Source organism: Rhinatrema bivittatum, chromosome 10 (assembly GCF_901001135.1).
Source record: "Rhinatrema bivittatum chromosome 10, aRhiBiv1.1, whole genome shotgun sequence".
NCBI classification, from domain to species: domain Eukaryota; kingdom Metazoa; phylum Chordata; class Amphibia; order Gymnophiona; family Rhinatrematidae; genus Rhinatrema; species Rhinatrema bivittatum.
Window position 1 is genome coordinate 22492395 of NC_042624.1, and position 18238 is coordinate 22510632.

Below are 18238 nucleotides of genomic sequence, written 5' to 3' on the forward strand. Positions count from 1 at the left end.
GTCTTTTTGACAGTTCTTATCTCAAATGCGTGCAGACGGGGCTTTCGTGAGGAAGTACCATTGTTGAAATGTTTAATTAACGGTTCATACATACATGCATGTTCTGTTACTATACCTGTCATGCTAGTGTCACTGCTGTATTTCTTAACAGTTGACATTGTACATGTTTCTACGGGACCCCTTGTTTATTTGGTATGGTTCTGATGTGTTTCCTGGTTATATAAAAAACTCAATAAAAAGATATATAAAAAAAAAAAAAACTGTTAAAAGCAATTCAGAAGTTTTGATAAATTTACAAAAACAGACTAACACTTTAGATCAACGTTTATCTCAGGTGGAGAAGATACAAGTTCAACAAATCAAGGCAGAAGTTGAAATACAAAGGAAGATAGAAAACATTGAGAACTATTCACGGGTTTTAAATCTGAGAATCATTAATTTTCCCTGTATTAGAAAACTTTCTCCAATAGAACTTTTTAGGATGTATGTGATAGATTCTCAGTATACCAGAACAAAGCATGCCGACAATTGTTAGAGCATTTTATATAAATAATACAGTTAAAGTGAAGAAACAGCCAGAACTTGACAAAGACAATAAGGAGCAGATTTTAAATACTTGCGCGATTGCGTACTTTTGTTCGTGCACCAGGCGCGAACAAAAGTACGCTGGATTTTATAAGATACGCGCGTATCTTATAAAATCTGGGGTCGGCGCGCGCAAGGGGGTGCACATTTGTACAACCTGCGCACGCCGAGCCCAGCGCGGCCTGCCTGTTCCCTCCGAGGCCGCTCCGATTTCGGAGCGGCCTCGGAGGGAACTTTTCTTCGCCCTCCCCCCACCTTCCCCTCCCTTCCCCTACCTAACCCACCCCCCCGGCCCTATCTAAACCCCCCTACCTTTGTCGGAAAAGTTACGCCTGTCGCCGGCAGCCCCACTCCGTCCTCTGGTCCTGGGAGCTGGTCCGGAGGCCTCGACCACGCCCCGGGCCGGTGCCACACCCCCGGGCCCGCCCCCGAAATGCTGCGGCACGCCCCCGAAATGCCGCGTCGTTTCGGGAACGCCCCCGGACATGCCCCCTCCCGCCCCTTTTCGAAAGCCCCGGGACTTACGCGCGCCGGCGGCCTATGCAAAATAGGCGCGCGGCCCTTTTAAAATCCACCCCTAAGTCAGTAGAAAAGAATCGAGAGATTGTTCAAGCTTCAATTGATTTGTCAGACTTTCTAGAGAAATCACAAGATGAGATAGATGTTGGGAAAACAGGCACTATGTTAGTGACATTTGCATTTATCTCGGATAGAGATACAATTTTGAAATATTTTTTTCGAAATAGGTCAAAAACCTTTTATGGTAATAAAATATGGATATACCCCAATTTAGTTAAAACTACGCAAGCTAAGAGGAAGCAGTTTCTTGACTATAGAGCTAGAGTAATTGAGAGGGGAGGTCAATTTATTTTACGACATCCATGTAAATGTGCAGTTAAATTAAATGGACAAAATTACCAATTCTCTGAACCAGAACATCTTAAAGTACTTCTAGGGGATAGAGGGAATGCTAGAGAAAGAGAAAGAAGAGGGGAAGAACGATACCTACTATTTCTTATTTATCATGTCTAATGAAATAATGCTCAAAAGTTTAGATGCTTCCCTAAGTTTGCTTATGGAATACAGATAGATGTAAATGTCTTATCTTTCTTAATCTAATTGTTTCTTTTTTCTCAAATATTTTTGACAAAGCACCTAACTATAATAATTTTGAACATTGTAATTTTTTGTATTACATGTTAGAATTATAAATAAAGAATTAAAAAAAAACAAAAAACTATGCTGACTTCTTCCCATTATGCCTTGTCTATTCATATGGCCAGTTATTTTTATTTATTTATTTATTTAAACCTTTTCTATACCAACATTCATGATAGATATCATATTGGTTTACATCGAACAAGGGTAAAGAGAACTTTAACATTAATCATAGCTAGGAGGCTACTGGAGGGGGTGAGAGAAGAGATAAGTTACATTGAACGCGGGTTACTGGAACTTGGAGGTGGAAGAGAAAAGGTTACTGGAACTTGGAGGTGGAAGAGAAAAGGGGAGAGGAACAGTTGCATAATAATATATATGAGAAAATGCTTAATGATATATATGAGATAAACTATATAAGATATATAATAATATATATAGGGTAAACCATTGTAAGAGGAACAGTTGAATGAAATATGATAAATATGAAATATGATATAATGACAAATAACAGATGATAAAAGTAACATTACATATTATATAGCACATCTAATATAATAAAATTGTATAACAAATATATCATACATAAATGTGGTTTAGATGAATGTATAGTATAAATATCTGCTGCGCAGTTGGGGACTTGAAGGTGGGGGGATGCTGTATTAACATAAAGATAGGAAGGTATAGTCTAGAGAGGCGGGAGGGATGCGGAAGGGTTAAGGGCGGGGGGGAGGGTTAAGGAAAGGCTTGTTTGAGCAACCAGGTCTTTAGTTTTTTTTTTAAAGGTCAAGGGGCAGTGTTCCTGGCATAGATCTGAGGACAAGGTGTTCCAAAGAGATGCACCTGCTGTGGAGAAGGCATGTACCCTAGTAGAAGTGTGGAGAGTGAGTTTGGGGGAGGGAGCATGGAGGGTTCCTTTATAAGCAGCTCTAATCTGTCTTTATGAGGTGTGTAGGCGTAGAGGGTTTATTAAATCCAGGGAGTGCTGATTGTGGATAGTTTTATGAATTATAGTGAGTGTTCAGTTCTGGAGACCGTATCTCAGAAGGGACAGAGACAGGATGGAGGCGGTCCAGAGAAGGGTGACCAAAAAGGTGGAGGGTCTTCATCGAATGACTCATGAGGAGAGATTGAAGAATCTAAATATGTATACCCTGGAGGAAAGGAGGAACAGGGGTGATATGATACAGACTTTCAGATACTTGAAAGGTTTTAATGATCCAAAGTCAACGGCAAACATTTTCCATTGGAAAAAATCAGCAGAACCAGGGGTCATGACTTAAAACTCCAGGGAGGAAGACTCAGAACCAATGTCAGGAAGTATTTCTTCACAGAGAGGGTTATGGATGCCTGGAACGCCCTTCTGGAGGAAGTGGTGAGGACCAAATCTGTGAAAGATTTCAAAACGGCGTGGATAAATGCTGTGGATCCATAAAGTCTTTGAGGATGTGAATGAAATTAAATGAAGAGAAGAGGCATGGGGGATGGCTTGCGGGAATGATGGCTACTACCCTTATTCAATAAACATCACAAAGTTAATGTGACTCCAACATTGCTCAATGCTTCAACGGCAATAGGAAATGTGGGAAAAAAGATCTGCATTCACAAATAAGCGTGGGAGTAGCTTTCTTTTTTTTTTTTAATTCTTTATTTATCCATTTTCTTCAATTTACAACATGAAATAATGTTTGCTACATCTTCTGTAAACATTAATTCCAAAATTACAGTTATAAAGAACAGAAAAGTCTATAATCCTAAATAAATCTAGAACCAATATAATATAATATAATCAATTTGTTATAACATTAGGAGGAAAATAAAAAGCAGTATCTTTATTTACTCACTAGGTTGGTTCGGTTTTGCTTGCTGTTCCTTCAAATTTTCCAGATACGTCTTCATTTGTTCTGGCTCAAAATAGACAAACCTTTTCCCTTGAATTTGCAATAAACACTTACATGGATATCTGATATTGACCTGTGCCCCCAACTTTCTAGCTTCTTGACTCAATTGCACAAAAGCTTTTCTACGCATCTGAGTGTCCTTAACTATATCAGGGTATATTTGCAATTTCTGACCTAAATCTTATTTCGATTTTTCAAAAAGGTCCTCAAAATCATATCTCTATCAGATGCATGGTTAAATGAAAGAAACAGAGTTCCCCTTTGCTCAATTTGATCTTCAGAAGGTGTTTCTAAATAAGCCGTTAATTCAAGATCTAAATCAATCTTTGCAGCTTCTTGCTTCTCATCCTTCCCATTTTTTGATGGAACAAAATATATTTTTGAAATAGAGGGCATTTTTTCTACAGGCAATAATAATATTTCCTTAAGATATTTCTTAAATTGCTCTTTAAGAGAGATCAGTTTAAGATTAGGGAAATTTATAACTCTCAAGTTTAAATATCTTAATTTATTTTCCATGTTTTCCATCCTCCTTCTCAAGGCTGTCTGTGATTGTATCATTACAGTTTGTACCTTCTGAATTGAATTTACCTTTTCAGATATATCCCCTATTTGTTCAGTATGTTCCTTCATCGTTGGTTCAATTTTTAATAACATCTCTTGGGAGTTATTCATTGGGAAGTTATTCATTGTTGATGCTAATAGAGAGATTGATCTTTCCATAGTGGTTATTGCTAGCCAGATCGATTCTAGCGTGATCTCCCGTGTTGACGTTTTTGATCGAGGGTTTATTTGGAAGTTATCCTGTGGTGCATCGCGTCCGCCGGCGCAACGCCTAATCCCAAGGGGCGCGCGCAACTTAGTTTGCGACTTTGTTTAGTGACTTTGTGGGACTCTAAATCTTTATGGCTTGCTTTTCTCTTAAATAGGGATTCGTTAGAAGTTAACTTTCTCTCCATAAGAAAAGTCTATGAGATTTTGATAGGAGGAATAGGTAAGAAATATAATATATAACATTCTTAGATGCCTCATACTAAGCGAAAAGGACGTCTGAGGCCAGAGTCCTCTGCCTCGGCCCCAGACACACCTAGTCAGCTTAAGATACAAGGGTTTCTTACCCCAATAGCGGTTTCCACACCGGGAGAAATGTCCGCTGTGGGATTAGGTATGGAACCAGACCTATCCCACCTGGACATACAGACATCTCTGTCCCCAGGTGCACCGGGTATCCCTCCCCCTCCACAACCGGCAAATCCTCAGGTACTTTTTCCAGTCCCAGTAGGTGAAAACACAGGCCCTGGGGAAGCAGTAGGAGTAACCGGGGGAATTGCTGGTAAAATGGAAGAGGAAGGTGACTCGACAGGGGAAATTCAGAAGATTTCCCAAACCTGTCGAGTAGGCTCGGCTATTGCTGGTTTAAGTATACCCAAGATAGATAAACCTAATAAGATCATGCTAGAATCGGGAGTAGCTTTCTTGTTGCGGCGGTTACTACCCCAAACCAAATTAGCCTGATGCTAATTTCATTGCATATCCAAGCAACTCTCTGCTTCAATGGCAGTGGGGAACGAAAAAAAGAGGATTTATATTCAAACAACCAACAAGGACTAAATCACACAGGCTGGAAAAACAAATAAGCATGGGAATAGCTTGCTTGTTGTGGCGGTTACTACCCTGAACCAATCAAGCCTGATACTTCACTTTGAATGCATATACAGTGCAGTTCTCTGCTTCAACAGCAGGAGGGAATGAAGAAAAGAGGATTTATATTCAAACAAAAACCAACAAGGACTAGATTGCACAGGCTGGGTAAACAAATAGGCGTGGGAGTAGCTTGCTTATTGCGGCGGTTGCTACCCTTGGTCATTTAGGCTTGATACTTCACATTGATGCAGCTCCGGCACTGCTCTCTACATTAGTGGCGGGGGTGGAAGGAAATTGGAAACAAAAAGTTACCAATAAGGGCCCTGACCTCAGTGGTCAGAGTAACAGATAAGTATGAGAAAAATAAGTACGAAAGCTTGCTGGGCAGACTGGATGGGCCATTTGTTCGTCTTCTGCCATTATATCTATGTTTCTATGTAGGGGAGGCTAGTTTCAGTGCATGAGGAACTATTCCATGAGACAGGGAGCAGTTTATTATTTCTGAAAGGGGTTTGGAGATGATCTTTGGTAAGATGAGTAGTAGTTTTGTCTGGATGGGAGGAGGGTTTCATGTTTTTTAGGATGGATTCAATTTCGAGGGATGACGTGAGTTCGAAAGAATAGAGGTTGGCTGTCGGGTCGATGGTGGTGGTGTACAGGGGTAAGGAGGTAGTATTAGTAGTAGTGAGCAGGGCTAAGAGATTGGAGATTTTATTCTGGAAGAAGGTTGCAAGTTCATCCAACTTTGATTGTGCTTCATTGTCAAGGATGGGGGGGGAGGCTGGAGGATTTTGTGAGCTCTGAAACATATGAGAACAGGGCGTGGAAGTCTTTTTCCTCGGAGAATGGTAGTCCTGTTGCCATGCAAGGATGATTTGTAAGCAGTTAGAGATTTGGGGGAAGGGTCTTCACGCCACTTGTGTTCTTTGAGTCTGAGCTCCTGTTTTAGTTTTTTTAGTTCAGACGTAAACCAGGGTTTTCTGTTATTAAGGGCTGTATTTAATTCTTTAGCTGTTAAGGGGCATATTTTGTTGGCGACACTGTTGGTGATGTTAAACCAAGAGGAGAGGGCTGAGTCGGCGTTTGAGAGATCTATGTTGTGTAGTTCATTGGTGAGATGGGAACTGAGGTCTTCCATGGAGCAGGGTTTTCTGAAGTGGAAAGTGGTCTGGGGGGGAGGGGCGGGGTCAGTTTTTCTTTTATCGTGAGGTTGGTGGTGATCATCGAGTGGTCTGACCAGGGGACTGGGGTAGATGTGGGAGGTGTGGTATAAGTGAAGCTAGAGTTTATGAAGATAAGATTGAGTGTGTGGCCTGCTTTATGGGTTGGGCTGTCAATGATTTGCTTAAATCCCATGGCTTTAAAGGAATCCAGTATGGCTTCGCAGTTGGGGGATAGAGGAGCCGTGTCAACATGGAGGTTAAAATCCCTCATGATAATGGCCGGGGAGTCGTTGTTTATATAATTGGCTATGAATTCTATGAGGGGGGGAGGCATCAGAGTCTAGTAGCCCTGGAGGGGTGTAGACTAGGCAGATTTGTAATTGATTAGATTTTAAGAGGCTGATTTCGAATTTAGGGGCGGTCTTCACTTTCTGAGGTATTAGTCTTAGTTCTTTTTTTGCGGCTAGAAGTAAGCCGCCGCCTCTTTTTTTGATCTGGGTAGTGAGAATAAGTCGTAAAGATGTGATAGTAATTGGTTTAGCAAGGCTATATCTGTGTTTGAGCCAGATTTCTGTGATTGCACAAATGTTAGGCTTTGAGTCTAGCAGGTAGTCATTGAGTTTGTGAGTTTTTTTAATGAGGGATTGTGCATTGAAGAGAGTCAGTGTGAAGAGTGTGAGTCCTAGGAGTTGTGTAAGGGGGAGGTCATGATGGGTATGAGGGATCTCTGTTGTTAAGTTCGGGTAGGGATGGAGGGTTTTTTAAGGTTGCGGTAGAGATGTTTGATGATGGGGATGGGGAGAGGTTGTATCTTTGATTAGGTGTAGTGGGTTAAGTGTGGTAGAGAGTAGAGTGAGGAAGGGGGTGGAAGTGTTTTTGGTGTGGCAGGTGGGGGTGAGAGCCGTGGGGCAGCAGCGGAAGGAAAGGGTGAGAGGCTGGAAGGGGGTTTCGTACTGGGTTGGGAGGTTGGAGTTCAGAGTGGGATAAGCGAGGGGATGTTGGATGAAGGGGATGGGCGGTGGGGTTTTAGATAATATGCGGACCAGTTCTAGTTTAGGGCATGGAGTGTGGCAGTGTGTAGTAGGGGCCAGGACTTTATGAGGGTGATCAGTGGGTATTTCAGGTATGGCCGTAGAGGAGGAGGGTGATGGTGGCATAGGGGTAAGCTTTTCTTAGGGGGGGGGGATGAGGGGCGATACTGGAAGATAGGGAGTAGAGAGGCAAGGGTGTAGTAAGGAGCAGGAAATGGTTGCCGGTAGTGGGGTTTGCGGCGCACTTACGTGGAGGCACTAAGGGGAGCACAAAGGGGCAGGCCCCTTGGTCGTGCGACGCATGCGGTTGGGGCCTTGCTTTAAGGCTGAGGTAGGCGGAAGCAGTGTCGGCGGTTGCGTCAGCGGGGGGGGGGGGGGCCTCTTTTGGAGAGAGGGCTAGCCTTGCCTGGAGCTTGCCTCGGGTGGTCAGGCAGTCGCTTTGGGCTGATGAAGTGCTCCTGACCCCGATGGGTCTTCACCGGCTGCGCGGAGCATGGAGGTCGAAGGCAGCCACAGGGATCTGGCCGAAGAGGGATGTGCTTTTTAAGGCTGAAGTAGGCGGAAGCAGCGTTGGCGATCGCATCAGTGGGGGGGGGGGGCGGTCCTCTTGTGGAGAGAGGGCTGGCCTTGCCTGGAGCTTGCCTCGGGTGGTCGGGCAGTCGTGTTGGGCCGATGAAGTGCTCCTAACCCCGATGGGTCTGCGCCGGCTGCGCGGAGCACGGAGATCAAAGGTGGTCGCAGGGATCCAGCCGTTGTTTTTAAGAATGCTTTTTATCATTTTGCCCAGCACAGACATCAGTTTCAATGGTCTGTAATTTTATAGATCACCTCTATACCCAATTTTAAAATTGGCGCCACGTTGGCCATCTTTCAGTCTTCAGGTAGCTTGGCTTTTTTTTAAATGATAGCTACAGATTATTAGTGACAGGTTATTAATTTCATATTTTATTTCTTTTAGAACTCTGGAGTGGATACCATCTGGTTCCAGTGATTTGTTTTTAATATGTCAATCTTATCTATTACATGCTCCATTTTCAAAATATGTATTTATTTGTAATTATAAGCCACCTTTACCAAAGCTCTAGGCAGTGAACAAATAAAAACATGCACAATTAAAACAAAAAGAAAAAAGACAACTAAAAATAAATCAAATGTCTAAACAAGAATAAAATAGCTGCTCAAAATCAATACATCAAAGAATTTCATCAGCTGTTCATAATCTCCACTATTAAAGAATATTTCAGGAGTGGGTATGTAACAAACATCCTCCTCAGTAAAGATCAAGGCAAAGAATTCATTCAGTGTTTCCTTGTTTCCTTGAGCATGTCTTTTGCACCTTGGTCATCTAGCAGCCCAACTGACTTCCTCACCTGAAGGAGTAGAAAGAATGATAAGCTATCTAAGAGAGCTTGAAGGTTTAGCAGCTGGAATTCACAGAGTAGGAGAGATACTCACACTGGAGACAATTTGGAGGAACTGGAGAAAATCATGAAAGTGGAAGATGTAATAGAACAAATTGACAAACTATAGTGTAATCATTAAAAGGAGCTTGTGTTCGTCATATTCAAACACAGAGCATGTTTTATATGCTTGCAAAATTTTTACTTTAATAGCAAAATTGAGAATTTTTGTTGTCACAGTTCGGGGTCAAGGTGCTCCTTCTTTCATTGGACCAAGATTTTGTCCACATTCCAGTACTACTGGCTCAGTCTCTAACGAAAGTACAAGTGTTTCAAGAAGTCATATCTGAGCAAGATGCATAAGCTCTGAATATTTGATATGCTCAGGTAAATCAATAATTGTTAAATTAATACACCGTGCTCTGTTCTCTATGCGGTCTTGTAGAAGTACATTTTCTTTAATATTGCAGAATAATTGTTAATAATGTAGAAGTACATTTTCTGATATAGTCTGCCTAAATACATAATTGGCAACTACATAAATTAGTAATTTGGTATTTCCTTATTTATTTATTTATTTATTTATTTAGTGGGTTTTTATATACCGCGGCACGTTAATAACATCACCTCGGGTGTTATCCATCAAGTAAATTTACCAAAATGAGAACTATCCAATGTAACTATTGTGGAGCCTTTATTCTGAGGGAAATCATCTGGAAACTTAGGGCTTGCCCCATTTGTTCAGAACTCTCTTCTTTGAAAAAGGAGCTGGCTGAAATTAAAGCTGAATTAGCTGCAATAAAGAAAGTTTCACCCACTTTACATTATTCAGGAATTAATTCCCCATTACCACAGAAAAACCAAAACTGAAGGAAAAATGGGTTTACAGTGGGCTCAGGTAGGATAAGACCTGTGACTCACAGACACCCATTCTTGACAGCTGTGCAGCCCACAAGTCTACCCCCCCCCCCCCCAAATCACACAGGGCATTAAGGAACTCAAAAAAACAACAGGATTACAGTGGACTCTGGTAGAATTAGACCTATGATGTGGAGACACATGCTGTGTCAAGTGGCACGAGTACAAAACACCTTCTCAGTATTAGATATTTAAGTTATTGCGAAAAAGATTGAAGTGTTATCGGAAAAGAAAGAAGAAACCCAATGCATACAGAAATTCCATAAAACATTCAGTAACCAAAGGAAAAAGCTCATTGTGCTGGGTGACTGTCATCAGAGGCACTAATCTGGGAACTCTTAGTGAGAGAGAGACTACAGTTAAAAGCCTTCCAGGCTCATCAGCCAGCAGAAATGCTATTCAAATACTCAAAGTGATCAAAGAAGAAAGTAAAGACTCTAAAGTTTATATTATCATCCATTTGGGAAACAACGACCTTGCTAGAAGCAGCATCCAAGAGGTACAGAGAGATTTCCAGTCTCTAGCAAAGCAGATTAGTCACATGACGACAACCATTGCCTTTTCAGAAGTGTTATCTGTTCATGGAAAAGGGAAGGAGAGGCTAAGCCATATTAATAACTTCAAATCCTGGTGTAAGGAACAAAGTTTTGGATTTATTGGGGGCTGGGGCCATGTATGGAACAGTAAAAAGCTCTTTGTAAAAGATGGCTTACATCTGTCTCTGGCAGGAAAAAGGATCCTAAGAGATAAATTCAAATCCTATGTTATAAGGCATTTAAACTAGATGCCGGGAGTGGCAGTAAGAAATTAGAATGTCACCCCCCCCAAATACAAATGCAATGGAAAAGAGTGAAGTGGATAACAAAACTCAACTAAGTCACAAAAGGAGTCCAAGAAAAGCAGTAACCTGAAAGGGAAAATCTGGAAAGCTATGAGCACAAATGCTTGTAGTTTGGGCAATAAAATCCCAGATCTGCAAGCCCTAATGATAGAGGTGGACTTGGACGTGGTAGCTGTCACGGAGACATGGCTCACGGAATCTCATGATTGGGATACGGCAATACCGGGCCATAACTTGTTAAGGAAGGACAGAGAGGACAGGAAAGGGGGAGGAGTGGCTCTTTATGTCAGAAACAATATCCAAGTATCTGAGCTGCAAGGAAGATGGGGCAAAGAAGAAGCACTATGGGCCGACCTAAAAACATGATGGGGCATCCATTTTTATTGGTTTACAGGCCTCCAAATCAAATGGAACAGCTTGACAGAGATCTGGTTGAAGACATCCGAAAGATGGGAAAGAAGGGAGAAGTGATTGTTGGAGATTTTAATCTGCTGGATGTAGACTGGAGAATCCTTCTGCAGAATGTAACATAGTACAGAGATAGTGGATGCCCTTCAAGGGGCTCTGTTCAAACAAATGGTAATGGAACCCCTGAGGGAGGGCGCTATGCTCGATTTAGTGCTCACTAATGGAGATAATGTCTCTGATGTCCAGGTGGGTGCACACCTCAGCACCAGTGATCATCAAAAGGTATGGTTTCATATCACAAATAGCATATGGAGAAGAAGCACGAAGACCTGAGTTTTGCAGTTCAAAAACACGGACTTTGATGAAATGGGGAAGTACCTGGAGGAAGAATTAGAAGGCTGGGAGAAGAAGAGAGATGTGGAACAACAATGGAGGGAGGTTTTGGAAGCCAAATTTAGACTCTTAGGTAAAAAACTTAAATCCAGAACCTCCAGGATAGCATTCTCTGCAATGCTCCCTGTTCCACGCGCAGGTCACCAGAGGCAGGCAGAGCTCTGGAGTCTCAAAGCGTGGATGAGACTATGGTTCAAGGAAGAGGGATTCAGTTTTGATAGGAACTGGGGAACCTTTTGGGGAAGGGGGAGTCTCTTCCGAAGGGATGGTCTCCACCTTAACCAGGGTGGAACCAGACTGCTGGTGCTAACCTTTAAAAAGGAGATAGAGCAGCTTTTAAACTAGAACAAAGGGGAAAGTCGACAGTCGCTCATCAGCGCATGGTTTGGAGAGAGGTATCTTCAAAGGATACTAATGATGCATTAGAATTAGGGCATCCCGACAGTGAGGTTCCAATAATAAGAAAAGTAATCCTAGTGCCTGTAACTAAAAACTCACCTGAGCTAAAAAATTCTAACTTATCCCTATTCAATTAAAAAGCAGAATGAAAATACAAACAAAAAACAAACTTTGAAATGTTTATATGCTAATGCTAGAAGTCTAAGAAGTAAGATGGGAGAATTAGAATGTATAGCAGTGAATGATGACATAGACTTAATTGGCATCTCAGAGGACAACCAATGGGACAGTGCTATACCGGGGTACAAATTATATCGCAATGATAGAGAGGAGCACCCGGGAGGTGGTGTGGCGCTTTATGTCTGGGATGGCATAGAGTCCAACAGTCAAAAAAGCAAACAGAATGTTGGGAATTATTAGAAAGGGAATGGTGAATAAAACAGAAAATGTCATAATGCCTCTGTAGCGCTCCATGGTGAGACCGCACCTTGAACACTGTTTACAATTCTGGTCGCCGCATCTCAAAAAATGTGGCACATTTAAAACTAATCGGAGAATGTTCTTTTTCACTCAACGCACAATTAAACTCTGGAATTTGTTGCCAGATGATGTAGTTAGTGCAGTTAGTGTAGCTGTGTTTAAAAAAGGATTGGATAAGTTCTTAGAGGAGAAGTCCATTACCTGCTATTAATTAAGTTGACTTTGAAAATAGCCACTGCTGTTACTAGCAATAGTAGCATGGAATAGACTTAGTTTTTGGGTACTTGGCAGGTTCTTATGGCCTGGATTGGCCACTGTTGGAAACAGGACGATGGACCCTTGGTCTGACCCAGTATGGCATGTCCTTATGTCCTTATATCCCTATAGAATCTCCTGTAACCTATCAGAAACAATGTAGAAAGAACAGGAGACTTATCATATTCTGTTTTTCTCATTGGAATGGGCTAAGCCCTGACTTTATGGACTGCCAAGTATCAGCAAATGTACAATACTATACCTCATCCTAATACTTGAGGGGCGGAGAAGAGAGGATGGTATGTTGGGTCTAAAAAGGGGATGTAAGAAGTAGAAGAAATGGAGGATGAACATGACATCTGCCTGTTAAGAGATAAATGACTATCATAATTAAAAGGGAGACTTTGCAGTGAAGAGTTTAATTCATTAGTATTCCTTCTTAACGTGAGGTCTTTTGGTTGTTCACAGACCAAGAAATATGCAGATGTCATCATTCCAAGAGGTGTGGATAACCTAGGTGAGTAGAATTTGTATAATTATCTTTTTGGGATAGAGGGCAGTGATCTAAGAATGAGGGTCATTCATTAAGTTGCAGTAAAAAAGTAACTAATACTTTCCATTATAATATTTTCCATTAAAATTGCATGGTAAGAACTATTTGGTACTGCAATATTCAGAAAGGCAAGGAGAAGTGGTTTAGGAAATATTGCGTAAAGCGATATTTTACCCCTTTGCGCATTGTGATAAAATACTGTTTCGCACGTTGCAATAAAATAATGTTTTGCTCAACATTTTCTTGCTGTATGAAAGGCTACTTCCTGTACCTGCTTCTTTGAAGGATGCTTAGGTGTGTGAGGAGTTGGAGGTGAAAGGAGGTTTTGGTAGGTGAGAAGGCTTTCCTATGCCATTACCCAAGTGCTGTGTCTTGTCTTTTTGTGTTCCTACTGTTTTTAACTTTTCCATTGTCTGTTGTGCTTATCTGTGAATGAAAGAGGATGTGTTTTTGTTCTGTTCGTCTTGTCTGTCTTGTTTGTCCTTTGTGTTTAGACTGTGAAAGGACAGGTTGTGAAAATGTGCTAGGGGTTAGGATGGCAAGTGGCAGGGAAGTGAATAGGCATAGCAGGCATGTGACTGGGGCAAGTGAGGATAGGGAGGTCAGGAGAGAATAGGAAGATAGGACGGATAAGGGGCAGGAAGGAGGAGGCTCGCCAGAGTGTTAGTGGGGCCAGAGGGAGGAGCAGCACAGGGCTGAATTGCAGGAGCATGGGAGTGGTAGGGGGAAAGGGGGAGGTGTTGAGGAGAAGCCAGGAGAATGCCAGACAGCACTACTACTCAGAGGAGAAGCGGGATAGGGGGTGGAAGAGCTGAGAGAGGGGAGTGGGTGGAGAGACAAGGAAGGAGGGAACAGATTTTCCCGGAAGTGGCAACCCTACCAAGTTGCAGAATGAGGGCAAGCAACAACTTTGGGCCTGCAAGTTCACCAGTGATGAAAATGACATGCTCATTGAGGGAGTGTTGGCCAGCTATGGCCAGTTCTTTGGACTACAAGTTGCAAAGACTTCAAAGGACATGAAGACCATTATATAGAGAAGGACTGTCACAAGGATTGCAGGTAAGAGAGTCAAGAGATGTTCCAGTGAATAGGTATCCCACTGCTTCTGGGACCTGAAGGCTGCACTTAAAAATAAAATCCACAAGATCGCCAATTCCAGCTCACGTTCCCCGCAAGTTCAGCCCTTGGGTGCCAGGCTGGCTGGTCTTGGGCGGGCCTCCATCAGATGACTCCCAGTGGATGTTGTAGCAGGTAGCCAGGGACCAGCAGAGGTATCGGAGGGACCGAAGCAGGTCTGGACAAGGCAGGGGACCGGAGACCCGGGCGCCAAGGACGGGCCAGGAACAAGAACAGGTGATGCCTGGGTGGCAGAAGGCCGGAGCCTCAGAGGGCCAAGCCCAGGGAGATACCAAAGGCATAGTTGGCAACAGGCTGGAGTCGGGGCAGGGGGCAGAGCTAGTCAAGGTGCAGTGGAGTGAAAGCCAAGACAGGAATCAGTCTTGAGTGTAGTTACAATGTAGCAAGGGGCAAAGCCGGTAATCAGTCCTGAGCGAGGTCCAATGAAGCAAGAGTCAAAGCTGGTAATCAGTCCTGAGCATGGTCCAAACGTAGCAGGGGTCAAAGCAGGTAGTCAGTCCAAGCAAGGCTAGGGAGTAACCAAGAATGGAATCAGGAACAGGAACTAGGAACAAGGTCAGGAACTAGGATGAGCAACGAGCATACGACAAGCATGGAGACCTGTTGCCAAGGCAAGGAACGATGGCGGGCCCTGCCTTAAGTAGCAGGGCCCGATGATGTCATCATCCTGGGCCACGGATAGGATTCCTGCTGTGGCTCCTTTAAAAGAGGAAGAAACGCACGCGTGCTCGCCTAGGAGGAATCAGGCCGCTGGACGGCAGTGTCCCCCCCCGTGGCACATGTGGGGAGACCCACCGGGAACTGGAGGAGTCCGTGGAAGAACAGGGAGAGCCAGCGGAGCCCGCAGATGGACAGAGAGAGGCCGAGGAGGCAGCGGGGTTTCAGGAGCACAAGTGGCTAGTCACCGCCGCCAGGGAGGATGGGCCGAGAGCCAGGTACCGGAGGTGAGTAGGCCCGGTCGCGGGCCTGTCGCAACGGGGACAGGCAACAACTATATAGCTGCTTCCTTAAGTATTCTGTCACAGTAAGCAGACCACCATTGATATTGTGATAGTGAAAGTGCTCTGTTTAAAGATAGTATCTAATTCATCTTCCAACTCCTGCATCTGGTCTTCACTTTTTTGTATAGACTTCCCATGGCATAAAGGCTTACTCTTCAAGTATTCAATATTCTCTTATGTAATGCAACTTAACTTTAGGCTAGCAGCCCCTACGCCCCCATGTGCCTCCTCCCATGTCATAGAAACATAGAAATGACGTCAGAAGAAGACCAAACGGCCCATCCAGTCTGCCCAGCAAGCTTTCGCACTTTTTTTTTTCTCTCATACTTATCTGTTACTCTTGGCTCTTAGTAACCTTTTTTATTCTATTTCCCTTCCACCCCTGCCATTAATGTAGAGAGCAGTGTTGGAACTGCATCTAAGTGAAATAGCTTAATTAGTTAGGGGTATTAACCACCGCAATAAGCAAGCTACACCCATGCTTATCTGCTAATCCATACTATGTAATTCAGTCCTTGTTGGTTGTTGCTGAATATAGATCCACTTTTCTTCATTCTCCCCTGCCGTTGAAGCAGAGAGCCGTGCTGGCTATGCATTGAAATTGAAGTATCAGTCTTGCTCCCCTGCTGTTGAAGCAGAGAGCTATGCTGGCTATGCATTGAAATTGAAGTATCAGTCTTGCTCCCCTGCTGTTGAAGCAGAGAGCTATGCTGGATATGCATGAAGTATCAGACTTTCTCCCCTGCTGTTGAAGCAGAGAGCTATGCTGGCTATGCATTGAAAGTGAAGTATCAGTCTTGCTCCCCTGCCGTTGAAATAGAGAGCTATGCTGGATATGCGTGGTGTCAAACTTTCTCCCCTGCCGTTGAAGCAGAGAGATATGCTGGATATTGCGTGAAGTGTCAGACTTTCTCCCCTGCCGTTGAAGCAGAGAGCTATGCTGGATATGCGTGAAGTGTCAGACTTTCTCCCCTGCCATTGAAGCAGAGCGCTATGCTTTATATGCATTGAAAATGAAGTATCAGGCTTGTTTGGTTTGGGGTAGTAACCACCATAACAAGCAAGCTACTCCCCGCTTTTTTGTGAATGCAAATCCTTTTTTCCACATTTCCTCATTGCCGCTGAAGCTTAGACCAATGTTGGAGTCGCATTAACTGAGTGTATGTTTATTGAATAAGGGTATTACCACCGGTAGTAGCCGTCGTTCCTGTGAGCCACCCACTCTTCATTCACATCCTCTAGACTTTATGGATCCACAGTGTTTGTCCCACAGCCCTTTGAAGTCCTTTACAGTTTTGGTCTTCACCACTTCCTCCGGAAGGTCATTCCAGGCATCCACCACCCTCTCCGTGAAGAAATACTTCCTGACATTGGTTCTGAGTCTTCCTCCCTGGAGTTTTAAATCGTGACCCCTGGTTCTGCTGATTTTTTTCCAACGGAAAAGGTTTGTTGTTGACCATGGATCATTAAAACCTTTCAAGTATCTGAAAGTCTGTATCATATCACCTCTGCTCCTCCTTTCCTCCAGGGTGTACATATTTAGATTCTTCAATTTCTCCTCATAAGTCATTCGATGAAGACCATCCACCTTTTTGGTTGCCCTTCTCTGGACCGCCTCCATCCTGTCTCTGTCTCTTCGGAGATACGGTCTCCAGAACTGAGCGCAGTACTCCAGGTGAGGCCTAACCAAGGACCTGTACAAGGGGATCATCACTTCCCTTTTCTTACTCGATATTCCTCTCTCTATGCAGCCCAGCATTCTTCTGGCTTTAGCTATCGCCTTGTCACATTGTTTCGCCGACTTCAGATCGTTAGACAAGATCACCTCAAGGTCTCTCTCCTGCTCCGTGCGCATTAGCCCTTCACCCCCTATCGAACACAGTTCTTCTGGATTTCCACACCCCATATGCATGACTCTGCACTTCTTGACATTGAATCTCAGCTGCCATATCTTCGACCACTCTTCCAGCTTCTTTAAATCTCGTCTCATTCTCTCCACTCCTTCCGGTGTGTCCACTCTGTTGCAGATCTTAGTGTCATCCGCAAACAAACAAACCTTATCTTCTATTCGTCCGCTATGTTGCTCACATAGATATTGAACAGGACCGGTCCCAACACCGATCCTTGCGGCACTCCGCTTAACACCGCTCTCTCTTCAGAGTAAGTTCCATTTGTCATCACACATTGTCTTCTGTCCTTCAACCAGTTTGCAATCCAGACCACCACCTTGGCACTCACTCATAAGCTTCTCATTTTATTCACCAGCCTCCTGTGCGGGATCGTATCAAAAGCCTTGCTGAAATCCAAATAGATGACATCGAGCACTCTTCTTTGATCCAACTCCCTAGTCAATCAGATTTGTCTGACAGGATCTTCCCCTGGTGAATCCATGCTGCCTCTGGTCCAGCAATTCTCCCGACTGTATTGAATGTTATAATAAATGGTTTGAATGTCAAACCATTTATTATAATATTCCATACATTGATGGCTCCCATCCCTCCCTTCCCCAACCCAGTACCTGCTGGCTGAAATATCTTCCCCTTGGAAGATATTTCAGCCAGCAGGTACTGGGTTGGGGAAGGGAGGTCACTGGAGATACAGGCCTTATATTGCTTTATTGTAACCTTATTTTCTGGAAGGCTGGCAACCATTTGCATTACAAGTGCACAAGAGGGCCCCTAAAAAAGAAAAAAGGCAGCTGCCTTCACTATATGCAGTATGTATAGGAACCTTCGTTTTCCTGAGTTTTGTTTTCCAATTGCCTTTTCTATGTGATTAAAAGTACTGTGTGTTGCTAAATGATATTATTACATACAGGAGAAACATCTGTGGATAAGTCATGTTGCCATTGGATTTTGGTTTTGTTCATGGAAAATACTAAGGGAAATATAATTTACAAGGTAAACAAAGGTCCCTTGTGATAAACTGTAGGAGGCCTTTAAAGAAAGAGCAGTTCAGTGACCATAAAGGA

At 43.3% G+C, this 18238-nt stretch overlaps 1 protein-coding gene across 1 annotated transcript in view; it reads left to right on the forward strand.

Annotated features, from left to right (window-relative positions):
- Positions 1-18238, forward strand: part of UCK2 (uridine-cytidine kinase 2) — a 613925-nt gene that overhangs the window by 484676 nt on the left and 111011 nt on the right. The window contains exon 6 of the mRNA XM_029618633.1: positions 13045-13093. Within this exon, the coding sequence (XP_029474493.1) occupies positions 13045-13093 (49 nt within the window). The remainder of the gene's footprint in view (positions 1-13044; positions 13094-18238) is intronic.